The sequence below is a fragment of the Strix uralensis genome, chromosome 1 (assembly GCF_047716275.1).
Source record: "Strix uralensis isolate ZFMK-TIS-50842 chromosome 1, bStrUra1, whole genome shotgun sequence".
Classification (NCBI taxonomy): Eukaryota; Metazoa; Chordata; class Aves; order Strigiformes; family Strigidae; genus Strix; species Strix uralensis.
In genome coordinates, this window is record NC_133972.1 from 122,669,487 (window position 1) to 122,696,765 (window position 27,279).

The following is a 27,279-nucleotide window of genomic DNA, read 5'->3' on the forward strand; positions in this document are numbered from 1 at the left end:
AATTTTGAGTGTTTCTAAGCCTGTTTGCCAAGAGTGGACATAATGAATTACACCTTAAAATCTTGCTGTTTATGATCTGGTACGAAGACAGCTAAGGTCACACAGATGGCTCTTGGGTGACTGAAGGCCTCACAGATAAAAAGAAATTGCATTGACACCAAGAGCAAATTGAGAAGAGGTGGAAGTTCTAGAGCATGTATGTAATATGTCCTGTTCTGAGCAGGGGGATTGGACTAGACAATCTCTAGAGGTTCCCTCCAACTTCAACTACTATGTGGTTCTAAACTAGGAAGAAGTTTTCTTTAAGAGGTGTCTGCAACCTTTGTGACTTGGAATTTCATTTTCATTGTGCTCCCATCTTTCCAGTAATGAGAACATTGATAATTAACGATTTTCTCCCACCTCCAACATTTTATATGTTATTTGCTGTCTGCATACTCAGATCACATGAAAAGCCAAATAAAGACCCTCTGAATTCATCCTGTTTTGCATAGAAGGCACATTCTTGATTTTGGCCCACCAGTGAAACTCTGTGTACAAGGTACAAAGATATTACATAGCAAAAATGTTTATGGCAGTTCTTGCTAGCTTGTGTGTCCCCTGCAAGAACTGCAGTATCTGCATTTTACGTTTCAGAAAATCTGACTGGGAAAGCTTGAAGATAACCATAGTGAAATTTGATTGTTGCCACTTTGCACACTGTGCTTTGAACACTGTGTTTTCCTTAATCGGGTGTAAGGAAAAACACTACATTTGGGGAAAAAAACCCAACTTTATTGGGATATGCTAGATGTGGCTTTAAAGAGAAATGTCTCATGGGGATTTGTATATGGGATTGGACCTAAGTAAGACAGTGCAGAAAGACAGAAATTCTGCCATTAATCACATTACTTTTATTTACACAGGAAGGTGTGCTTTTAATGTAAATGGTTTTATTTTTATTAATACTTGATGTTGAGTTTTGAACAGTACTGGACCCAAACAATTTTACAAATATAATGCTCAATACACTGTTTATTGCTTATTGTTTTTGTATGAACATAAAAACTGGAAAGGAAAGTAAGAATAAATAAGGCACCCTACTAATACTCTGATTTCATGTATTGTAGTAATATGCACAAAGTTTCATTTTGCTTTTACAAGTCACTTTCCTCATGTTCCTATTAGAGAAAAAATAAGTTAGACTTTGTTATTTGGGCAAGGGCCAATGCTTGTCTGAAAAGTCAAAACCCGAAAGCACTTTCTAATTTTTTAATTTAACCTTCCACCTTACAAAACTAGCTTTCATATAGCATGTCCCAATTTCTTTTTCTAAAGACAAAAAGTATTTTTGTTCTTCCTTTGCTGTTACTAGGAAACATGCCTTGCAAGAGGACTGTTCACGTACTGCTTGAGACAAAAGACCTGACTTGCTTTTTTATCCGCATTTTCTTCTTGTACTGACCCTGCTCAAAAGATAAAAATAAAAATGCAAAGGCGTCTTTACTGACTTATCTTGTATGGCTGGGCCCGAATCAGTGATCAGCATGAGGTGGGAGCTCCACAAGAACTGCTTAAAAGCCTTTTTTTAATTTCAGTATGCCCTAAATGAGGACTTCCAAGCAGTTTCAAAATACATTCTGTCCAACTGTCCTTTTTCCTCAAAGGTCCACGTTGGCTCTCACTCTGTTTCAGGGCTGAAAAGAACAGTGATGCCTCGGTCAGCCTCACAAACTTGTAAGGTGCCAGGGCAGAAATCACTTTGCAAAGGCTTCAGTGATTTGTCAACCTATTACCAAAGTGCTGACAAATGATCAAATGAACAAACCAGAGAGATGGAGCTCTGACCCCCAGCCCAGCTCCCAGATTTCTTTAAACAGTTTGTTACATTTTTAGAAATTATCCAAAGCAATAGCAGAGACAAAGGGTTTGGATCTTTTTTCTTTCTCTCTTCTTCTTTCCCCCCCCCCCCCCCCCAAATTTAAAGCAGATTATATCAATTTCCCAATGTTCTAATGTTTTCTTTAAAACTGAAATGTTTTTGCAGGCAATATAAACATAACAGACAGAATCATCGAGTCTACCAGTTATATGAAGTATGTATTACATATATAACAACATCCAGCTTTACATGAACTTTGAAATGCAAGATGTCTTTTAATTACATAAGTTATTACAGTACTGTTTTAAAGAAATCTTTTGGTTATATGTAAACACTATAAATTAGCTGTTTAAAAAATAATAATGTAAGACAAGTGTGGCATTGACATCGTTTAAAAAAACATAACTAGCCCTAGATCTGAATACTCTCAGGGTAGAACAGCAAAAGCAGATATCAATCTAATGCTATGGAATAACATGCTGAAATTTTGACTTATTTGAAGAATCACTGCTTCTTTGTGTTCCCTCTTCCTTTTGTTTTCGTATTTTAAGATTTTCACCATCAGTGCCCTAAGGAATGGGCCAACTTGTACTATGTGTGACAGGATAATATATGCTATTTTGCACGTTGCAATATAATAATATAATATCAATATCAATAATAATATAATATCAATAATATCAAAAGCCATCTAAATTAAGTCTCCTAAATATGTACTGGTTTAAATTAAAATCCTGAGGAATTATAATCTGTCTACTTGACGGTTTTGGTTAAGTGCAGTTTGATGTATGCAGAATGCTGTTTCATTTAAGGTCATTCTTAGTAAGGCATATTAAAAATAAATATAAAAGTGACAACATAATATTTAGTTTCTTGCTACAAAATCTTAGGAAAAAATATTTTTGCATGTAGTAATGGACTTTATCCATTTGCTGGCTTACAGGAGTTAAAATTTGTGCATTAAGCTTAACTGCCCTTGTCAGAATGTGCCACTGTGCTATAATAGCGGTCCAAAGCTACATGCTAAAGATTTTATTTCCATGCTCAAACATAGCTTGCACAAACTGCTTGAAGACTCTGTCCATGTAAGTGCACTTCCTTGGCCATATTCCTTCCAGAAAACCAATATGGCCTCCGCACGAAGTCAGAACCAAAGCAACGTTTGCATTTTGTTTGGCAGTTTCTACTGGTATAGCTAAAAAGGGGAGAAAAAAATTTTAAGTCCTTATCTCCTTCTATAAAATGTCAGCCACTGAATAATTTCTCTTAAATGTTTCTCATATTATGTATGAATAAATATGCACAACATTAACATATGCTTAAACGCACCACAGGACATAGCACCACAGCTGTGTTAAAAGCCATTTCTCTCTTCGTCATTAACTCACCTCATCTGTGTGATTTTTCTGGCTGCTGTAAAAGTTTCAGCTTCATCTTTCTTTCAGTCCCACTGATGGAACAGCACCCATGTTAATGCATACTTACACTATTTATACCAGATCATAAGTGAAAGGACAATCAAACCTGTAGTTTTTAACCTGTGTTGCAGTATTCAACTTTGAAAAAAACGAGGAACTGGGACCTTAATTGTGAATCTCATTCTTTTTGTAGGAGACTCCAAACACAAAGCCTTTAATGTCATGGTAAGATTTTGTCTGTAAGATATCCTATCAGCTAATATTAAAGATTATCCTGGGTTATCATAATTATATCTGATTTGCTGTACATTTACACCTTCACATTTAGACCAGACAATGCAAACAGACTGGGCAACAGTTCTTGCCCTGAGAAGCTCATAATCTAAATATGCAAGCAAGGTAAATGGAAAGAGAGGAAGGGCAAACAACTGCACAAGGACACAGAAAGCTGCTCTGTGTCACCCAGCAGGTTCGTGGTTCTCTACTGAATAGTGACTTCTAGAAAACTATTTAATTTAGAATTTGGATTATTAGACTGGATATTACAAGAATTTTTCTTTTGCTGAGTTAGTTTTCAGCTGGATCAGCTCCCTGGCCTGGTTCCCCATGTTAATGCCAGCATACGAATGGCAGCAGGCACAGTCAGATGAGGACTGCGGCGAGGTGGCCCTTTCAGTGACAGCCTACGGGGACCTTAAAGTCGTCAGTGAACTACACCTGGACTATGTGCTGATCTTGAAATGTGCGGGAGGGGAGGCTTCAGTGCATCTTATTTTGAATGTGCATAGATGTGTGGCTTAATCAATGCTATCACCTGGGCCATTCCCCTTGTGAAAGAAAAGAGAGGTCATTTAGTGCAGACTGACAACAGAAAGCATATGACTTTACAAATGGTATTTCAGTGTGATGGGGTGACCCTGTTATCACATGAACTGGTTGACACAACAGTGGAGCTTTATGGAGCTGTGATGTTTGCACTCTTGATATAAAAATTAAGTTATTTAAGGAAATTCCTCTGGAGTTTTAAGGATGCCAAATATACTCCTGAAGAAGAAGTCTCAATACATTTCAGTAAAGAATGCCTTTTAAAATTCCAGTTTTCAAATAATAAACTTCATGTAAAGGAAGAAAATAAAAATCATACAGATTCTTTGGTTCTTCGGGACTGACAGAAAACACAATGGCAAAAGAAGACATGCTTTGTCCAGACAGAAGGGAGTAGTAGGAATTTCACTGTACTGTCTAAAAAAGGCTATGATTCCACAAGAAAATAAATATGATTTTAGGTCATACACTGCTAAAGTAAAAATGCCTTGGCACTACAACAAAAAGCAGAGAATCATTTGCAGGATTTCTATTGCCACCTCATTTATTTTAAAGTATTTTTGAAGAGAGATTTTTTAATCAGGTTCACTTTCTGGGGAGTCCAGTTGTCCACATCCCTTTCTGATAGAACTTTCTTCAGAGACATCTCCCTCTCTCTATTTCTAGGAGTCTGCTTTCCTTTATACACTTGCAATCTCAAAGGTCATTATCCTTGAATAGTCATTATTCCTGCCTATCACTGCCTTCTTTATAGATGAGGTCTTGGCTTTCATTTGGATGCTGGCAGACTCATTGCTCTGTGCTTCAGATGCCGATTTGCCTTCATTTTCCGCAACTAGCGTAACAGCATGGCACCCATTCCTTAGCCCTAAAGAAGGACCCCCAGCCAGAGTATGTCACACGAGATCTTGAAGGCAATGACTGTGATGAACAGATGCACAACTTAAAATAGATCAGGGCACAAGCACTGGACCTGCAGAGTCAGGGGAGCAGTCTGTGCCTCAGAGGTCCGTACTAGAATGACATGCTCTGTTCCACTCCAGGGCCTCAGCACGGATGTCAAACCAACCGTATTCATAGCAGGGTTAGTGTCTTTTATGAATGTTGTGTTATAAGGTTCCTGCGCATAACATAAGGTACTTGATTGTGCCCTGAGTGGAGCACAGACTGAGCTCCAGAGAGCAATGAGGATTCTCTTGCAGAGTATCTGAGATTCTTTGCTACTCAGTGCTGTTCATTTCTTTCACTCTTTCCCTCCTTTGAAAGTTGCATGTATCTAAGTAGTTTATAGATTCCAGCATTTAGTAAGTGATTTTAATCCTTTACTAGGTGGAAGAAACCCGCTTCTGTCTCTACAAGAAGTCCTTGACTCTTCCTTTGTTCAGCTGGAAAACTGAAAATACTATATGCAGTATCCGAGCCTTTTAAAGCAATGCTGGGGCAAGACTAAAAAGAAGAGTCAATGAAATAAAAGCCTAGGGCCTGCCAGCCTTGACTGGCAAATAGCACAGGCTGAAAACACGAGATGCAGAAAACAATGTGTTATTTCTTTTAATCCAACACATGCATCATTTTCAGACTCCAGACTGAGCAAGTGCTCATCTGGAGTTTTGCCTGAGTTCATCTGCCCAGCAATCTCTGATCTGGCTCCCTCGGATTCTGTGCATGAACACACTACCCTGTACGAAGACAGTAGCTACGATTCACATCAGCTTCTGCCGACTGTATGAGAATTTGCCCACTTATCTGTACCAAGCCATCTGCTCCTCTTCCCTCTAGTAGCGCATGGGCAATGTTAAACAGAATCCCAATGGGGAAGTGGGGGGCGTCAGACTCAAGCCTGAGTCCCCCATTCCTGCTTCAGGTAATGAATCACGCTGTCCTGCAGCTGTCTCCCTGGTCACTGAGGGGACTAATGGATAGGCTTATAGGGAAGGGCATGGCAAGGAGTGTGTGAGGAGAGACAGATTTGATCTCCAAGAATCAAAGATAACAGGAGAGCTCCATTGATCCTAGTGGATTTGGGATCAGCTGCATACTGGCCTGAACACACCTCTTCAGTAGCTAAGTGTGCAAAAACAGGATGGTCATTCACTTTGTCAGACTAGTGTCAAAGAGTAGAGAGAAATATCCTTTCCTGATAAGAAACTGCTTTGCTGGGGGTGTGGAAGGGAGATGACAGTAAATGTCTCCTCCGCTGTGCCAACCCAGCTGGGGAAGCCCCTACAGGCAAAACTCACTGTGACCTCTGCATACATGTCATTCAGAGGCTGCCAACATAATGATACCTCCCAAATCAGTTTGCTGGTGGTTAATTATTCATTCCCAAACTGATTGGCAGTAGCATAGTGGGTGCCATGTGCTGCCTTGCCTCCAAAGAGCTACAGCAGCTCTCTCCTAGAAGCCTACCAGCACTAGGATGCTGGTTATCTTCTGCACCAGGTAAGGTGCGAGCCAACACAGGTCTTTACGAATGTCATCTTCCCCATCCTGAAGGTCTCGCTATTCTAACTAACATGCATTTACAGCAGAATTCTGCCATAGATCATTGCTCTTATCACAAACTGCAGCACTGTGCTGAATATGCAGTCATTTGCTTCCATCTGCAGTGAGGATTTTTAGTTGGTGCCAAGTTTGACCTACCGTTACCTCTCTGCTCTCACCTCCCCTGTGGTGAACAGGAGAGCCTGCCCTTGGCATAGTCAGTCTTGGTACCATTGGGTCACCGTTAGTATGACTCCTCCCCAGCAGAGTTTCTTGCTCTGCAGCTTCTCAGGAGAGAACTGAAAATGTGTTGCTCTCCAGTGCCAAAATGCAAATGATTATTGGCAGTGGTGTGGTACTTTTCTCAAGGCTGTTTCTAGGGACTGTTAGCCATCCACAAATAAACCCACAATGCAACGGAGCAAATTCTGCAGTGTAAAGGGCAGATGAATGGAGCACTGGATGTGATGAACTCTAGGATATAGGATGGCATGCCAAAAGATACTACTGGGTTTTTTTGTCGACCTTATGTTTCTGCTGTCCAAAATCCAACAGGCACAGACCCGTTGTTTGTGATCACAGAACCACAATGTATGTATGCATGTGCAGAATTACCTCATTCAAAATCAATTTGTTGCACATGCTTTGCAAAAAGTATTTTTTAAAACAACAATAGAAGAACATATATGTGAAGCACCATCGGCTTAACTAAGTCACTGCCGTCAGACTTTCTGTTCCACTGTTTGGTTGATTTCTCCCTGTTCCTTAAACTCTTACTCTAATTATTATCTGTCTGGCCATTCCTTGGCCATTTGGTCTCTCCAGACAGCTTCATTCAACTGTGCCGTTTACATAACAGGATGCAGAATAACACATAAGAGCAATTACTCCAAGTTTGGATTCAGAGGGACAAAAAAGGCTTAGAGTTCAATAAAAAGTATTACTGAGCTTCAGACATGCACTTATTTGGCACAGTGGATCAGGAGGGAGCTGGCGTGGTACCTAGCTTCAAGGGCAGGCTTTCAGCTTGAGCAGAACACTCACCAGCGACAATTAGCTAAGCATTAGTGTAGTGAAATTTAAGTTGAATGCCTAACACACTGCTTAAAGTCTCTGAGGACAAAAATGCCACTTCAGTTAAAAAGATAAATGTGACACTATAATGAGTGCTATCATTCCATCTTCTTGATTTATTTTTCACACTTACAAAATAAAGGGCTTGACTTGATTATGTTACATATTTCCTAAAGCAATGGCTTGTTTAAATTAGTTATGGTGAGAGAAGCATCATGCAATGAAGAAAGCATTTGTTTTCATTAGTTAGTATTATGCAATATGAGAACTGCGTTCCAGAATTAAACTACAGATACGTCAGCTGCCAAGCTCTATGAACTTTAAACAGCAACATTAAGGAAGGACTGCAAACAAATTGTTTCTTCCTGATAGTGGATTGAGATCAAAGGGCACATTTTCACAGCATATTCAAAAACAGTGGCTGGGAAGTCCAAAGTGTACCAAAAAGCTACATGGGAAGAAATGATCAGGTAGGAAGAGGCAACAGAGACAGCATCTGCACTTTTTAAGGGGAGTCTCTTTAGGTCCATATTGTTTAGTGACAAAGCAGACTTGGGTTCGTATCCCCCAAGCTCTGTTATAGGAAGATAGATGTGGCTGGCTTTATAAAGGATATTTAAACACAAACGAATTCTGGCACAGCTTTTTCCCTAATGAGTTTTCTAAGCCTGTTTCCCAGCTGTCGGAAACTACAGCTATCTACAACAGAGGTGGAAGGTAGCTTAAAAGCTGGTAGGTTTTACTGGGAGAGATGAGGCATGAAATAACCAGTCCCCAAAGTCAATAAAAGGCTGGAATCTGGATGAGAAGAAGTTTTGTGGCTTTGAATCCATTATACAGTTGTGAGAGGAAACTGCCTCTGGTTGCCACAGGCTTACATGTGTCCACATACTTTTTAAGTCAGAAAAAACAAGCCGGTTGCCAGAATAAAGTCACCTCCTGGAGTAACACCAGCCCTTTATGTTTACTAACATAAAACAGCCTGCAAAAGTGTCAAGATGGATGAACTCCAGTAACTGACGGCAGCAGCCATAATTTCTAGGCTGCTAATCAGGATGCCCTGTGTCTCCTGCCGGTGCAACGTTTCACATTGAGGGTGCACAACACAAACGAAAAAGGAGCCAAGGATAGACACACATAACGGAGTCATGCTATTAGCTGTAAATCAACATTGTCCTGGTGGCCTAAGGTAAATTGTCACCACAAGGATAACAGTTTACAGCCCACAGCATTAACTCTGTGAACAAGGAATAAATGAATCCCTAACCGCCCAAACATTTTCATGGAGAAAGGCTGGTTAGGGTCAGAGTTTAAGAGAGGATGGACAGTCATTATAACAGACACTAACACTTCTTGTTTCAGAAGTGTTGGTGCTCTACCTCACCCCCCTCTACACTGCAAGACTTCTACGGCATTCTAACAATAATTTTGATATTTAGTGTTACACAAGAGACCATCCCTATAATCCACTATTAAAAAACAACTCCAAGGGAGGAGAGATCTGCTACAGCTGTACTGTTGGGGACTCAATCTTTTGGCTGGTCAAACTACACAGTCACAGAACTGTTGATGCTGTAAGAGACCTCTTGAGATCACCTAGTCCAACCCCCCCTGCTCAAGCAAGGTTACCTAGAGCAGGTTGTCCAGGACTGCGTCCAATCAGGTTTTGACTGTCTCCATAGATGGAGACCCCACAACCTCTCTATGCCAGTGTTTGACCACTCTCACAGTAAACAGTATTTTCTTGTGTTCAGATTTAATTTCATGGGGTCAAGGTCAATGGTTGGCTCTTGAGAGTTGGAGGTTATATTCTAAAATGAAGAGGCAAGGGGATGGAGTATCTGCACTAGCTTTAACCTAGCTAACAAAGGTCCCAGACCCAGTGATAATAGGCTGGAAAATGTTAATGAATCCTCCAGAGACAGAGGCACACTGCTGTTACCTGTGCTAACTAGCTAGCTTACTCATGCCACAGTAAGTGTTCTTCACTTTAGAACAGAAACCACAAATTGAGCTGTAGCTAAACATAGAGGTGAAGCCATTGTCCCTCTCCAGATACTTAATGGCAGAAGCATGACACAGCATATCACACACGTTGCAGTACTGTGGGGAAAGTCATCCCCAGAGCCAAAAGATCCATAAAACTTTATCTTCAGATTCACTAGCCAGATTTTATATTTGGTCACAGATTTTAGGGTCACATCCCCATCCATTCTCATTTCCAGGACATTGTATGCTTATAACAGAAACAGCAACTGGCCAGTTTCAAGGAAAAAAAAAAAAATCCTACAGAGGCTTAGTAAATACAAAAGGACTGACTCTGTCTCAGAAAGTCCCTGAAGCACAAATTGTTAAAGATGGATGTAATATTCTGGAAGAATATTGCTATGTTTCTTAATTTTTTTTAAGCCTCTGTTTTCACCAGTGTAAGGGAGAGGTAGTTAGGCTAATCCAGAATCACCATTTTTTCCCTCATTAGGTGGCTGTCACCTCTTTATATTGTTCATGCATAGCATGGATGCTTTTTGTTCAAAGGGAGAGGAAATCAGACTGTCTTCTTCTAGTGCACTCTACTGGAGTGGCCCTTTTCATGTCACATTTGTCTCTAACAGGTCTTCAAACTATAGATAGTAATATATGTGCGCATATGTTTCTGTATGTGTTGTTTTTTGCACACAGATAAACAGTACACACACAGCCTCTTCTAATTCCTTCATTCTTCTGTTTGTTGTTCTAATCTGTTTGCCTACTCACTTTGGTTTCATGACTCATTCTACAAGAATCTCACTTGACTTGTGGTGGCAGAAGAAAACTTCCCTGAAATAAATCAAGTGTATAAACTCCATATTTAAAGGTGTCAGGTGTTCACTGCTGAAGACTGTCCCCTCAACCAGCTGTTCAGTGTAGTGGTTTTTCTCTACATTAGCTTTTTTTCTCCCTCTCTTCTCAGACACTATAACCAATACACAGACTGCAGGAACAAGCATATCTTCTTAAAACAGTTAGCAACAGGGTTTTGATCTTCAGATCAAAAGCAAAATGTTCATAATGATCACGCATTTGGCAGAAAATAGGAAGAAATGGGAAAACAGAGTTTTCAGCCTCTCTGTTACTAGCTGATATTGCTGCTTCATCTTCTAGTTAGATTCTTATTAATTTCAACATGCCTCCTGCTAGGAGCTCACCTTGTCTATATCTCTTCACTTACCCTAGATTTTGGCCTACATGCAAACTTAACATTTTTTCTTACTTTTAATTTTCAGGCACTGGAGGTGGCACTGAGATCAACAGCTGAGGATTTCAAGTAATCTGAAACATAAACAACTGCCAGATAGTCTTTGTAGCGACTGGATTGAAAAATGGCAATGAGAAAAATATTTCTTTTCACTTTCATTGAACTCTGAATGTCTACAGTCCAGACATCTGAATCTGAGTTCCTCATTATAGGCTCTTTTCGTACTTGGTGAATAGAAATGGGAGCTTCTGAGAGGGCAATACATCTGATATCTTCCTTACAGTGAGACAACTCACACCCTAAATGTGTGTATTTCTTTCTTTTGACTGTAAAGAGTCTACTAATGGCTAATGATTGCCACTCCATGTGCTTCTGCATTCTGTACTAATCAGGTCTCTCTATCATCAGCTGTTTTATATGTGTCTTACGCTGTAAGTAAATTGCAAGGCTGATCCATCCCTGGAGGTTTTGATCCTATGTACAAGTAACATTTAACTACACCTCCACACATAGGCATGTAGTTTGTCTTAATGACTGCATATACAGATAAATATAGTTTAAAAAGCCTAAACTTACCATGACCTGGTGAGAAAACATCATCCACAGAATTCAGACATAATACTGGAATTCCTACTGACTTCAGCTTGCGACATGGGCTAGCATCTTCATAGTAATCATCGATTGTACGGTAGCCAAACATGACTGAAGTGAACCTCTTGTCAAATTCTCTAACAGTTCTAGCCTGAAGTACAGAATTCAAATAGGGAACTATGTCAGCATTTGGAAAACAGTATCCAGCTAAAGCAGAAGTAACATTTTTACATGCCTTCATCACGAGATCCATATCAAATAATTTCTCCAACATTTGTCGATGCCTAAAAAGAAAGATAGAAAAATTGGAGGGCTTGTTTTGTGTTATATAAACAGATGTAGAAGTCCTCCGCTTTACAGATACATTTATAGAAATAACTCCCTAACCAGAATATGCTTGGTTTTAATTTTCTGTCATATTAAAAATCTGTTTGGAATCCAAGAGCAGAATTGTTCGTTCATATGCAGGCAGATCCAGCAACATAGTAAAAATCTGCATAAGCCATGAGAAAGATGCCAAAGATAAGAGAACTAAATATTTGGGAATACAAAATACACCCTCATTTTACAAAGCAAAGGATGAACTAGTCCTTGCCATGCTTTTGCAGTCAATGCTGATTTACATATATACTCAAAAGTCAATATGTGCATGCCTGAAAAATCTAAAAATCCATTCACTTCATCCATAAATATAGAAGTATATTGGTCTTGTGCCGAGTCCCTTGAGGAGCAGAGAAATTTAGTCACACTGATGATGACAATCTTTCTTGGAAAGATCTTTTTGATTTCAAAACTTGCAGACAAATGCACACAGATCAGCTATGTGAAGTGTTGTTACAGCATTAATTTTGCCAATATTATACCTGCTGTAGATCTCATGCTAACATCCTTCCACCTTGCTAAATAGTTCAGAAGGCAACTCACCTGCTGATAGAGGATTGTAGACAAGTAGTCAAGTAATAGTTGAAAAGAAGCCAGTTTAGTGGCTTCTCCAGAGATTCTACAGATTCAAAAACATTCCAACCCGCAGAGAAAATTGCAGCTGCCATTAAAGGAGTGTCTCTGCCAGTTTTGCCCAGGTAATTTAAAAGAAGCATGCTACAAACAGAAATGAAAAACAAAAACATATATACTATCAAATTGTTTGCTTCAATTTAAAGCAAATATAACAATCAGCCATCTTTTTGTCTGTTTTTCAATAGTTTCTTCTATCAGCCCTACAGTTGTGCCTAATACTTCTAAAAGGTAGTCAGTGTAATCAACATATGACTCATGAAGTTTGCTTTCTCTCTCTACTCTCAGAGAGAAACTGAGTGCACTGTGTAGGATGTGGGTAGGAGTGCATTTAGAAATAAAAAGAGATGTACTAGTCTTATTTATATCACTAAAAGGGAGGAAAAGGTCAAATAAATCTATCTTACTCATGGAACAGGTATTCCCAAGTTGTTAGTATGTTTTACTGTTTTACAAGCTCTTGGTCTTCCTGATCTGATAAATCTGATCAGTGTGCCTGACAAATGCAAGCTGCCCCGGGCACGCCTGCTTCACTATGAAGCTCTCTTCTGAGTTGAACGTAATGTCTTTATCCCAACCTCACACATATGAGAGAACACAGCTGTTCTTTAACACAAAGTATGTAAAGAATGAAGTGTTGGATAATGAATAAAACTAGCGAAACAAAATTACGAGCCAAATAAATGGCTTAAGTCTTGCCTTTCTGACCAACTGCAACTTACAGGCTCTACTCCTGATGTATAGTTGAGTTGAAAAAAGGGGAGAGTTCACCAGCACCTGACCCTTCGAGTGTAGAAAAAATAAAATAGCAGAAAGAGAGTAAAAGAAAATTACTAACAGAAAAGCTGTAAATCTTACTTTACTGCCTGAGGCCCCAAAGTTTACAACCAGCATTTTAATACCAAGCCTTTAACTCAAAACATTACAAGTTCTACAACTTAATATAGCTTCCTGGATCACCAACACTCCATACCTCGGCTTCATCTACCATACTTCAGGAGACAGCAACCTTTAGCAAAGATATCATGAACCAGCCTGCCATCACAGAGACTTTATCCCCATGCACTGCCTACCAGATCATAGGGCAGCAGTGCAAAAGGGAAACCAGACTTTGGTATTACCAAAGACTTTCCAATTGGTAGGAACCAGCAGGAAAAGAACAGCAAACAGCACAAGGGAGTGCGCTCCTGCCATCAGCGCACAGTTACACCCAATGAGGAAAGTCACCTGTGGCACATATAGGAGTTAAGGCAGCATATGTTCCCTCTCACCCATGGAAGAAGAGGAACCTGTGAGTCACCAGTATACACTGTAAGAACATTGAACCAGAAACCAATAAACTAAAATTGCAGTATTAGAAGCAGCACCTTCTCCAACAGAATTCACAGAATATATGTGGTAGAGAGAAGGTTTAGAAACCTTTATGTTAGAAAAGAAAGTCCCTTTCTGAAACACTATACTGAGGATCAGTAGAACAAATGGGCTTTCATTTACATTTAAACTTTTCTGAAGTGAATGTTTATTTTTCTTCTTAACTGAGCAAATGTGTCCTACATAGATTAACTGACTATTCAGAAAATTTTGAAAAGGGATAGGTAATAAAAACTATTGTAAGATTAAGACAAGTGGATGATTTTCACAGTATGCCCCTGATGAGATCACTGCTCCTGCTTAATTTTAAACATGCAAGTACTCCAATTAATTTTGAAGCATGGAAACAGTCCCCATGTGGATGATTAAACACTCTTCCAGTTTACTGGAAAGCATATGCTTTCTCTTTGTGGTTCAGGACTTTAAAAACATATTGGAGGAAGAAGGTGGAACATCTTGCCTAAAATCACCCAGTGGTGCTGGTGAGGTAAAAGCCAGGAACACAACACAGATCCCAGTGCCATACTAACAGACTTCGACACTATTTAGGATACCATAACTAGGTTAAGCCAAGGACAGAAATTATATTGAGGGCTGAACTCGCCTTTTGCACTAGTTGCAGAACAGCTAGCTTCTATTGCACCTTCAGCCATGAAAACCTGGTGCTTCACCTACTACACCCCAGCCCTCTTAGTTCTAGTGTAATGGTGCACTACACAAGAAGCTACCCATGAAGAACTACTGTGCTTTAAATCTGTATGCTGTCATTGAAACAAGCCTCTACTGCAGATGATTCTTTGGCTTTCACCATTTCCAATGAAACATGTCTTTGCAATACATCATGTTATTTCACATTTTGCATGCAAAAAAGTCTGAGTTGGGAAGAGATAGCATACCAAGGGAGATAAGAGCCAACAGGCCTGCTAACCTTGTGAAGAAGAGTCTTAAACTAGGTTTGTCAAGGGATGGAGAGCAAAGCCTGAAGAGAAGTGAAGGCCTCGCAGGCCCTGATGAAGTATCCAAGGGATCATATAATGCAGGAGGCTCTCACTATTCCCTGAGAAAATGGCATGACTGCAGCCCATCTCATGTGGCAGCACATGCACGAACACACAGCATGGGAAAAACAGGAGGAATTAGAAGCCTGTGCGTAGTCACAGAACAAGTTTATTGGATCAAAGAGACATGGAGGACTCGCAGGCAGATAGGACTATGCTATGATGGATGCAAACAGACTCTTCATGAAGGCCTTGAAGGAAAGGAGGAGGGTTTGCACCTTAGACAAAGAAGCCATTTAAAGAACTTTTCCCTGATGCAGGTTATAAGCCAATTCAGATCTAACAGCTCAAAATCAGATAGGAGGCTAACAAAGAGGATATCATGTTGGATATCTGCTATAGGCCTCCTGATCAGGAACTCCTGAGTTTCAAGAAGGAAGTATCCTGAAGGTGGAAGGGGGCTGCCTGGGAGAAACAGTCATTGCCCAAGCATGCAGGGATGCAGTTAGCGCAACTAAAGTTCAGCTGGAGTTGGAACTAGCAAGGGATATGCAGGACAACAAGAGAAAGGCTTCTGCAACAAGCAGGGCCTCTGTTGCAGCCTTTCTTGTACATTGGTACAAAGAAAGGCTCGGAACAAACAACATGCACTCCTCTCCCTTCATCAGCGAAGCCAGTCATCTCATCATAGAAGGCACATAGGCATATTTTGTCCTTGGTGAATTCAGTCACCTTATCCTTTATATGCTTGGAAATGGCATCCAGAGGACCTTCCCAAAGAACTGAGGTTAGGCTAACTGGCATTTATTCCCTCCTGGGTCCACTATTCAACAGAGCAGGGAACCTAGTGACAAAAGATTTATAAAAGGCCAAGGCTACCTGTCCTCCCTGTCTTTACTGTTGAGGTCTGTTCTCAGGCCTCCCAGGTCTCTGTGCCTAGTGGCAGAGTATGGAAGAGTGAATTATTACTCATGGCAGAGGAAGATCGAGTTAGGGCCCAGTTATGCAAACTGGACATAGATATGTCAATGGGACTACGTTAGGTGCACCAGAGCTCCAGAGGGAGGCTGCCAATGTCATCATGAGACTGCTCTCTATGACTTTTTAAAGGTTGCAGCAACTGTGGGATATTCCTGATGCCTGGAAAAAAGGCACCCATGTAGAAGAATGGCAAGGAGAAGGAAATACAGGCTGCTCAGCCTAACCTCAGCACTTTGGAAATATCCTCTGGAAGCCATTTTCAAGCATGTAAAGGTAAAGAAGGTGGATGATAACAGCCAGCATGGATTTACTAAGGTTGAAGGCAACCTGACTGCCTTCTATGATGACCTGACTCTCTTCGTGGTTAGGGGAAAGGAGTGAATGTTGCTTATTTTGACTTTAGCAAGGCTTTTGACAAGTCTTCCATGGTCTCCATGTAGTCAGATTAGGGGGATATGGTTTGAATAGGTGACCTGCAATGTCAGTGGAAAACTGATTAGACCACTAGGCTCACAGAGTTGTAATCAGGAACTTGAAGTCCAACTGGAGTGGTTGGATCAGCTACTAGTAGTGTTGCTCACGGGGTCAATACTTGGGCCAGTACTGTGTAACATCTTCATTAACTGGATGGAATGCACCCTTAGTAAGCTTGCAGGTCAAATTGTGGGGAGTGGCTGGTGAACTGGAAAGACAGGGCTGCCATTCTGTGGGACCTCAACAGGCTGGAAAATGGGCTGGCAGAAACCTCATGAAGTTCAACAAAGGTAAATGCAGAATCCTGCACCTAGGACAGATTAATGCCTGGATAGAGAGCATTTCTGCTGAAAAAGACCTGGGCAAATGGAACATGACTCAGCAATGCACCCCTAAAGACAACTAATGGCATGCTGTGCTTTGTTAGTAAGAACAAAACATACAGGTCTAGAGAAGTGCCTGTATTTGGCACTTATGAGATTGTATGTGGAGTACTGTGCCAAGTTTTGGGCTTCCCAACAAGTCCATCACTGACATACTGGAAAGATTCTTATGTCTTTTTACTGAAAACACTGGCAAAATCCCAGCAACATTAATGGAAAAAGGTTGGCCTGATTTAAAATGCTTTGAAGTTACTTATTTATTTGATTATCAGTAACTATATTGCTTGAACAAATCTGTATTTATCCCAAAGCTCCTACAAGTCATTAGATTAATATACAGGGCTATATCTGCTCACGCTCCATAAAGTTTATCAGAAAGGAGGAAAGATACCACTGTGTCTGCAGTATTTCTAATGGAAGTTCTCCTCTCCTATGATTTTTGTTAAAGACGCTGTCTGAACATTTCTAGCAGTGATTTTTCTAAGCAACTGTGCTATCACTGTCTGTTCTAGCTGTGCTTTCTGGAAAGCAGCCAGGACACAGCAAGTCTTAACACCACATGCTATGTCAACCCATACTGGTTTCAACAACAATACTACTCCTTGCTTCTGAGCCAGACAGAGCAGATACCCACATCTCTGAACCTACCCACACACTGCAGAACCCAAACATAGTGAAGATAAATCTTGTAATTTCCAGAGGTTGCTAAGAAACATGGTATGTTAGCTCTAGTTCCTCTTTTTTATCCCTCTGCTCCAAAGACAGCCTCCATAGTTTCCAAAGATTGTATTGCCTGCCTGTTTGGCTGTCAGTCTGTCTGTCAGTGTTTCCTGTCTTTCTCCACCCCTCTCAACTTTTGAATGTTGGCCAATTTCAACTTTCCCTGACAGAGCTAAAAGCCTGAGAGATGTTAAGTTTCTAAAAGTCTTCTGAACATTGACTGTTTGAGACAGACTCAAGTTAGTTGCAGTTCAGTAACGTAAGTATTGCAGAGCAACAATTTAAAATCAGGCTACAACAGTCTTATTTTATGATCATAATTAAGCTGAGACTTCTGTTACATAATACCTTACCCTCCCATAGAAACACCGGCTGCCATGAACGGAGCTGAGGGGTGCAAGCTGTGTACATGATGAATAACGGCCTCTAAATCCTCTGTGTTTGCTGCACAGTAAGTCCTTGGTGTCTGTAAGGAGTTGGAGAGAAAAATGCCGTCGTAAGCTTTTGTATTATCCTTTAAGGAAAAAGCAAACTGAACAGTGAATCATTTATATAACAAGGTAAATTTAGCATTTATCGTGAAGCTGCACTAAATCGCAAATATAAACCCAGAACATTTCACAAGGAGGTGGAGGAAGGGGTTATACTTGTTATCAGTACAAAATAAAACAGGTGACATATCTTCAGCATCTGCAACCTCCAGGTCATTAGACAAAATCTGAACACAGAACAATGAGCTAAACTAGACAGAACTAGATCAGAACTAGATAGGCACCGATATTTTTAAAACACCCTGAGGAAATGGAAACATATCACAAGGGCTGCAATTTATAGAAAAGAAAGTTATAATGACAATTTTGCCATCTTCATCCACATTCAAATGCAAAAGAAAATACTAGATTTCAAGTTCTGTCAGCTAGCATTTGAAAAGTAGCCAATATTTAGATTCTACAGGCAAATAAATACATAAATAAATTCACCAGTGCCATTTACCTAATTTACTAAAATACTCTATTAACTAAAGCAATGAAACACATATATTATCACTTCTCCATCTACCATCAGCATCTCTCCAAATCTTGAATTGAGACTTGGAATTACTTCCACTGGCATCACTGAGATTTGGGTAACCCCTTCCCTGCTTTTGAAGGATATGCACAGCTTCTGAGCATCATCTGCACAGACAACTGCTGCAGGCCACAATCTGGGGGACTATCTGGAGTAGTATAAGGGAGACGAGTCCTTTAGGTACAGTAAGAATCACAGTAAAATAAGGTTTTTTTCTAATGGTATTCTCTAGATTTCATCTACAGCAAAAGAGAGCTTTTAATTATAAAATTGCTACTAATGTGTTAGTGATCTTGCCTTAACTATAGGTAGTGGCTGGCCTGCCAAAATTCACTATAAACATCAAAACTAAATATAAAAATACTTATAATTATGAGTTAATTGAACTTATTTGTTGCCTGAAGCAACAATGTATTTTAAGGGTTTTTTTTTAAATTGCTTTCAGTTAAACAGCCTGGATACTTGTGAGCAATTTTAACAGGTTGAATTAGATGAAATTAATTACTTAAAATACATTTAACAAGAATATTGAAATGTTGAAGTCAAAGATTAAAAAAAAGGGAAGAAAAGCTAAATCTGGATAATTAAAACTGAAGACGTTTTTAATTTCCTTTGATGCCGCATTTCCAGTTCTCATCCACATGAATCACTCTTCACTGTTTTATACCTTATTAATTATAAACAGTGTGAATGTGTTTTATGTTAATTAAATTGTCAAGTTTACAAGGAAAAATAAATTACTTTTAGTAACTAGGGTATAATGTATTCTAAGTGAAAGTGTATTTGATTAAAAGTTTATAAAACTAGAGAGATATCTTGCATTTTAGTTTCAGTTAATTCCTGACACTTTAATGTCTATCTATCTACTCATTGTATGAAGATATTTTAAAACACCATCTTAGCTCACATCGTCTGTGGTCAACGTAATATTTGATTATTCCGTAACAATAACTCACAGTATCTTTCAGTAACAAATGTGATCAGCATTTTAAAACTGATTCTTTAACTAGCTATTATTTGGTGTAAATTTGAATCTATCTTTAAAGAGACCAGAAAAATAACTTCTTGCATGACTAATTTCTGCTGTGGTGCTCAGCTATGCTTCAGACTCATTAACTAGGGATTTTATATTAAAATGTAGAAACCCCTTTGCAGAAAATGTGATAATTTCAGCTGGTTAGCTTCACAGTAAGATCTTATAAAGCTTAAAGATGTAAATCCGATTACAGTAAAATACACACAATGCATCCAAACAAGAGATCTTTTCTCTTAGCAATTCAGAAATTCATCAATAAGGACTTTGTGTGTCACAAAACTGCTTTGTGGATCCATCTCCAAAAGTATGCAGAAAACTACTCTTAACATGGCAATATTTGCATTGAAATGCTTTATCTGATTATGGGAAAACATTCTGAGCTTTTTAAAGTTTGAAACCAGGGGATTAAAAAATGCAAAACAATACCGAGTATTATGCACATTCATTCCAGCTGCAGAACTGTCAACAAAACGCATATGAAGAAACAAAGCTTATTCAGCAATATTTCATCATGCCTTGACCCTAGCTGCAGAAAATGTTTAGCTTCAAGACTTTGTCATTTGTGGAACTGCCAGTTATTTCTAAGCAAATGTGATATGTCTGTCCCAAAGACAAAAAAATGTCTTCTGTAGATGAGTTTGTGTCATAATTGCTGAGAAAAATAGGAACACATTTAGCTTTTAGGATAGGGCTATTAATATCAGTCTGGTTCATTAATTCAATAACACATAATATGGCTCAATTTTAATGGCACAACTTGTTAACCATATCAAAGTCTATTTTAAACTCATATTGGCAACTGGGAAAGTAATTACGATTGCTTATATTTGGATTTGTATGTTAAAACAATGGGGGAAAATTGTGCTGATTGAGCAGAATTTCTTGGATGTGTGCATTTTAGATACTGTAGTATTGTTTGAAAGAAAAGTGTAAGGATTGTTCATTTGAATGTTACAGATACTCATCATTTCAATGATTTTCTAAAATTAAATGTTCACAAAAATTGTGTTGATGAGTTGACCTCTTTGAGTTTTAAAATAAAAGACAAATATTGGCACATGATTGATCTACCAGATGACTAGTTTCTCTGCATTTTCAACATATGCTCATTTCTCACATTTAAATCCAGCCATACAAATAGACACAAATGATTCCATATATAGTGAGAGGTTTATCTTAGAAGTCATCCTTACCAAAAGATCCTCACCAGCAATTCCCCGATTGTTAAAAACGACGCATCTAAAAATCGAGACAGTAAATTCAGTTATACACATTGTTCATTCCACTAAAAAAAGATAATTTAAACACACACAAAAAAGAAAATGTGTAAAAAAGAACGAGCCAGTTCTATGAATACATTCAGCACATAAATATCTACAGTCCTATGGATCCTAAAGTCTGACCTGTGCGGAACAACCTTTATACTGGAATGAAGTTCACTGAAGTCAGTGGGACTCTGTATGAGCTCTGCGATCTGCTGACTGAGCTCAGATTGCAGGATGAGAGTCCCAGGGTTTACCTCAAGATCGTACGTGTATCTTGTTCTGCCTGCACTCTGAGCTGGCCAAACACGAGCCACAAGCTCTGCCCATGCAGGGCTGAGCCTAAAGCAGTGCTCTGAAAGGGAACATCAAAGATCCATGTGTAGACGTTCTCCAAAGCTACATAATTGTATTACATAGCAAGAAATAAGCCAAACAAAAATTACAGTGACAGTTGCATCTAAGTTGCAGGTTCTTGGGTATGGATTTTTTTTTTTGTCTGGTACAGTAGAAGTTTCTGTTCTCTCTGTGCTGGTGGGAGTCTGAATCTTTTAGCAGTATTACTGTGATTAGGATCTATACTTTCTTAATAAATCTTACTTTTATATTACTCTTCTACCATCTCACTGTAATAATTTTGTTAATATATACATATTTTAGATGGGTTAAAGGCATGAAAAATTACTTATTTTGGTATTTTTCTCAAATGTTGCTGTTTAAAAACAAAATTATAACATTCTGTTGAAATCTGACCTAAAGCTCTCCTTTTTAATGGTATACCTTCTTTTCTTAGGTGATCAAATGCAGATATTTCTTTCAGGAATACTTAAAAAATTAATAGTAAGAAGATGTTGATTTGAGACCTTTCCTCCTCTGATATTTTTTACTGGTAAGTTTTAAAGTGATTTTAAAACTACTTTGAACAGTTAAAGTTCTACTTTGCTTTCATAATTTAGTAAAGCAGTTATCCAAACCTCCAAAGAGAGAAGAGATAGCCAGACATGTAGACAAAAGTTCATATATACATATTTGAAGAACTTATTATAGTCTGTACCAGAAGCCAATCTGCAAAGACAAAACGTAATATTCCAAATACAGATCCTGGAACAACGACAACTTATTTTAAAGCACAGCAGCAGCAATATGATTACATAAAGGAATTTACTTATCGACTAATCCACTTATTTTACCCAACTCTGACCAGAAGCTTTAATGACAAAACTAAATTAAGCAGTGACAGTTAAGATGTGACAAACCTCTTCCTTAACTATTACCAGTAAGAGCAGGCTAGCTCTCCTTCCTGCACTCACAACTTTGAGGCTGCTGAATGAAGCAATTTTGGTATTCAGGAGCTGACTTCCTCCGAGGCCTGCTGCCAGCAACCCATCTACACCAGTCTTCTTGGAGCTGAATACAAACTCCTTCTCTAGAAAGTGTGCAGGTAACACAAATACTGATATTATAATTTAAAAAGCAGCAGCAAAGGCCTATGCAGATTTAGCTTGCTTTCACTGCAATCTCTGGGGCACATCTGTAGATAGTAAAACAGCCCTTCTGAACGTACTGCCTGTTACATAATTCTACTATTATTATTATTACTAATAATAGTTTCTGACATAAACTAATGTCTTCATATCTCATTTGCCTTAGGAAGGCATCTTATACATATACATACTTATATTTGATCTTATTAGAAGAAGCAAAATAGTAGCAATAATACAACAGCACCTATATCCCAGTGTTTCGCTTTGATGGATCATATGAAGAATGTAGGATTCCTTGCTCGTTCCTGTCAGGCCAGGCAATAACAGGACAGTGGGTCTTGTGCTGGCATCCGGATAATATAAGCTGTCATTATTATCAAACCAATCCAATGAAATCTGTCCTCCATCTGCTGTTTTAATGAGCTCACTGAAAGGAACATTTCAAGACAACACTGATTAGATTGAAAAATACATGCATACTGTTACGAGTGCTTACAGTGCACAAAATACCAGGTACAAATTCTGCATTTTTAATTATGTTTTAACACTCAAAGTGCCACCTAACTAGGTATGTTTGCATGTTTGCTATTCCGAAAGAGCCATGCCTAACAGCTGACATGAGTTAGCACAGTCAATTTGTGGAGTAATTCCCATCCACAGTAGATGAAGATCTGATCTGGCCTTTCACGAATTGCTGCTGAAGTACTGGAAGCTTGTAATTAATGTGATTTTTGGCATTGCCTTCTATTTTATACAGGCTTGTGTACTGCAGATTTCCTTTGGATCATCTGAGAACCTTTTGATAGCACACTGGGCAACGTGTTAAACATTTATCACATTTTTTTCTCTTTATCTGAAGAAGCAGCTCGTATAATGGATGGCACTTTGTTATGTGCTAAACACACGGAACACAGACACACACTACTGTATCTTTCACCCTGTGTCTTCATAAACTTTGCTAGAATGCACTCTTAAACCATGTATCTTAAGAATGCTATAAATATTATGATATCCCAAGAAGCTAACCATGCATTAAACAATGACAAGAAGGTTTCATTCTTTTTTTTTAGAAACATACAGCATCTTCCCTTTTCCTGGCAATGAAGACATTGTATGAGAGAGCTGGTGTAGGAACTACCAAAATGTAAGCCTACCTTGCATTTGATTTTTCATTTGAAAGTCTTGATAGCACCTACTCCAGATTTTAAAGCTCATCAGCCTTCTTGGACTCATTAGCTCAGCTTTGCCCTTTTTCAGTAATGGGAAGTAGATGCAATGATGGTGTGTACTGCCAACACAATCTCAAATGATGCAAAATAAGCATTGCCCCATGGAACTATGTTTCTTCCCTCACAAACCTTGAAATAGAGAGTATACAAGAAGGGCTAGAAAAAATGGACATGGCCATACCACTGAAATGTTTCCTAGTTACTAAAACTAAGGAAAGCTGCTAAATGCTAAATCTATTCTACCATGCAAACAGAGCTGAAACAACTTGTGCTGCATCCAGGTTCCGGCGCATAAAAGTACTTCTCCTTAGGTCTTGTGCCAAATGCCTCATTTGCCAGACTTAGTCTCATTTATGTGTGAGAGAGATCAGCTGAGGACAAACACTAAATGTAAGTTTTTTCCCTCTTAGAATTTAGGCATCAAAGAACAAACATAAACTCCACATGTAAAAGTTACTCTGAACATCCACAAGTTTTATATATTCAAAACAAGGCTGAATGTGGCCACGCTATGGTTAAGGTAGAACATGTTGGTTCAGTGGACAGATACAGTGGTTTCATGTGACCTTTGCAAAATGATGGCATTCAAACATCAGAATATTTGATACACCCAGTGACTGCGCTGCCATCCAGAGGGACCTCAACAGGCTGGAGAAATGGGTTGACAGGAACTTCATGAAGTTCAATGAGGGGAAGTGCAAAGTCCTGCACCTGGGAAGGAACAAGTCTATGCACCAGGATGTGCTGGGGGCTGACCAGCTGGAAAGCAGCTTTGTGGAAAAGGATGTGGGGGTCCTGGTGGACACCTCGTTGAACATGAGTCAGCAATGTACCCTCGCAGTAAAGAAGGCCAACAGCCTCCTGGGCTGCATTAGGAGGAGCATTGCCAGCAGGTCAAGGGAGGTGATCCTTCCCCTCCACTCAGCACTGGTTGAGGTCACACCTGGAGTACTGAGTCCAGTTCTGGGCTCCCCAGTACAAGGGAGACATGGACATACTGGAGAGAGTTCAGCAAAGGGCCAGCAAAGGGCCACAAAGATGATGAAGGGACTGGAGCATATCTCCTATGAGGAAAGGCTGAGAGTGTCAGGACTGCTCCCTTGGAGAAGAGAAGGCTCCAGGGGATCTTACGCATTTCAATACCTGAAGGGAGGGTGCAAAGGGGATGGAGCCAGGCTCTTGTCAGTGATGCCCACTGACAGGACCAGGGGCAACGGGCACAACCTGAAACACAGGAGGTTCCCTCTGAACATCAGGAAACACTTTTTCACTGTCAGGGTGACCGAGCACTGGCACAGGTTGCCCAGGGAGGTTGTGGAGTCACCATCCTTAGGGACAGTCAAAAGCTGACTGGACACAGTCCAAGGCAGCTGGCTCTAGGTGGCCCTGCTTGAGCAGGGGGATCAGACAAGGCGACTTCCAGAGGCCCTTTCTAACCTCAACCATTATGTGACCCTGTGAACATACAGCCGCATCAGTTCCTATATTGTCACCAGTATTTCAGTGCTCCATAGCTCTCTGAGCTAAAATAGGGCCATATGGGAACCTTGACCTTTTAAAACTACTGTATACTGAATCCAGGATAGAGATGGTTCCAAGTCTATGATGGAGTTGTAAAGGCAGGCATAAAGCAAAAAAATAGGCACAAGCTTGAGCAATGATGGTAGCTGTGACACAGTCAGAGGTAAGGTGACCACTGGCTACCAAATTGATCACTTTCCAGAAAAAAGGCACTTACTTCCTGTACTGTACTTGGGGTCTAGAGGTGATAAAGGGACGCAGGAGTGTCTGCACCCGACCTTCCCAGCACCAAATTGTGGGATAGTAAGTTTCTGTCACAACAGGGCAATATTCCTCGAGAAAGCGGCAGAAACGGTCATTGCTGGCCACCAGCTGGGGTTTCTAGGAAGAGAGACTACAGTCAGGCATGAGCATTCATATAAAACAAACTAACAAAGAAAGAAAGAAATGAAAGCTTGTTTAAAACCTCTCCCAGTAAACTTATTTATTTCATATAATCATTTGCAATGCTTCTTCCTTTCATGGTAAAGAGATAAGTAAATGAAAACAAAACAAAATGCCAAAATGCCCAACTGAAAAGAGAAACCCACTAATCATAATGGATTCCTTACCTATTTCTAATAACATGATATTCTAGCTCTTTTACCAGCATTCTATCTTTCACTGACAAATCAAAACCACACTGTCTCACAGTAGGTGAGAAAGATTTTACTGAATCAATTTGCTTGCACCGCACAGAAATGACGATTAATCTGAGTACTTTGACCTGCACCTGCAGTACCTATTTTAACCTCGTAGGACACTCCTCCTCCCATCTCATACTACGGTACACAACTGCATTGGTTACTCATCTCTAACACTGCTCTGCATACAGAGATTTTTCTTACAGCTTCCGTTTGCACACTAATTAACGTGGAAATCCCTGTCTACCAAACATCTTACATTTTAGCAACCACATTTCTTAAACTGCTCTTTTACACTGACTCTTCAAGCATTAATAGGATGCTTTGAAGAAAACCATTAACACATACACAGTGGTAGTGGCATGTCCTCCCTTCATTCTTCTCCTCTGACCAAACTCAAGTACCCTCTTCTCGATGAAGAGGGAGGCTATGTTCTCAGTGGTTCCGTGAAGGACTGTGGCAACACACGTGTCTTCAGCAGTCATAAATCTTTTGATATGCGTATTTTCAGTTGATTAAGCATTCAACCAGGCGCTTTCACCATGGGGACACTTTAGATTAGACCGGGCTTACTGTATTCAAGTCATTTGCGAGTGTCTAACTTACGAATGCCTAATTTTTGTGAAACCACTACTGATAAGATGATGTGCAGGAATGTCCTAGCCCCCAAAACACTGCGATAGTGGCTCCAGAGGTATTAACGATGGTACCGAAGGCAGACACAAGGGCAGCAAACCACTTTACCACTTGCCCTGTCAGTACAGCAAAGAGGTCGGGATTTTGTCGTGGAGAGAGGGCTCCTGAACTCCCTTTCCAAACCATCGCCCCCAGTCAAGCTTTCCCCCTGGTACAACTGCACTTCGGGGCGCCTGAGGCCAGAGCCCCCTCCCCTCCCAGGTCGGGCACGACCAGACGAGCCCTCCCTCAGGCCGGCCGGACCCCGGGGGCGACCGGCGGGCCCCAGCGGAGGAAGCGCCGCAGCGGTTCGCCGGGGGCCCAACGGCCCCGTCGGGCGGGCGGGGGCTGCGCGGCCGGGACCGGCCGCGGAGACGGGCCTGTGCGGGGAGGCGAGCAGGGTTTCGGGCCGCCGAGACCCCGGAGCGGCACCTCCAGAGGAGGGACGCGGGGTGTGAGGGCGAGACGACCGTGTCCCCCCGCCCGGCCATTGCAGGTGCCGGCGCGCCCCCCGGCAGCAGGGCGCCGGCTGCCTCCCCTAAGGGGGGGTGGGTGGAGGTGACCTTCGCGGGACGGTCCCCGCCAGGACAGTACCTCCCGCCTTGGCGGGACACCTGCGGAGCCCGCCCGCCCCGCCGCCCTCCCGCTCACCTTGGCGATGCTGCTGAGGTAGTAGCAGGCGTAGGCGACGCCGAAGCCCAGCACCAGGGACAAGCCCACGCCGGAGCCGAAGAGCCCCACGCGGACCTGACTCTCCAGGTAGAGGGAGAGCTCCCTGGTCAGCACCTGCCAGTCCATCGCACACGCCGGGCGGCACGGGACGGCACGGCACCGCACCGCACCGCACCGCAGCGCAGCGCACCCCGCCTGCCGCGGCCGAGCCCACCCCGGC

The 27,279-nt window shown here is 40.7% G+C and overlaps 1 protein-coding gene across 2 annotated transcripts; it reads right to left on the minus strand.

The window, feature by feature from the left end:
• Positions 1-912: 912 nt before the first annotated feature.
• On the minus strand, positions 913-27,279 carry ABHD3 (abhydrolase domain containing 3, phospholipase). 2 transcript variants are annotated; one of them, XM_074879274.1, is made up of 9 exons: positions 27,039-27,279; positions 25,247-25,410; positions 22,524-22,706; positions 20,727-20,772; positions 17,783-17,895; positions 12,413-12,586; positions 11,724-11,772; positions 11,474-11,639; positions 913-3,056 (listed from the first exon to the last, which is right to left on the minus strand). In XM_074879274.1, exons 1-9 carry the CDS (start codon positions 27,183-27,185, stop codon positions 2,878-2,880), a joined length of 1,221 nt encoding a protein of 406 aa, XP_074735375.1. In that variant the 5' UTR covers positions 27,186-27,279; the 3' UTR covers positions 913-2,877. The 2 variants fall into 2 exon arrangements, with proteins under 2 accessions (XP_074735375.1, XP_074735385.1); XM_074879284.1 differs by lacking the exon at positions 12,413-12,586.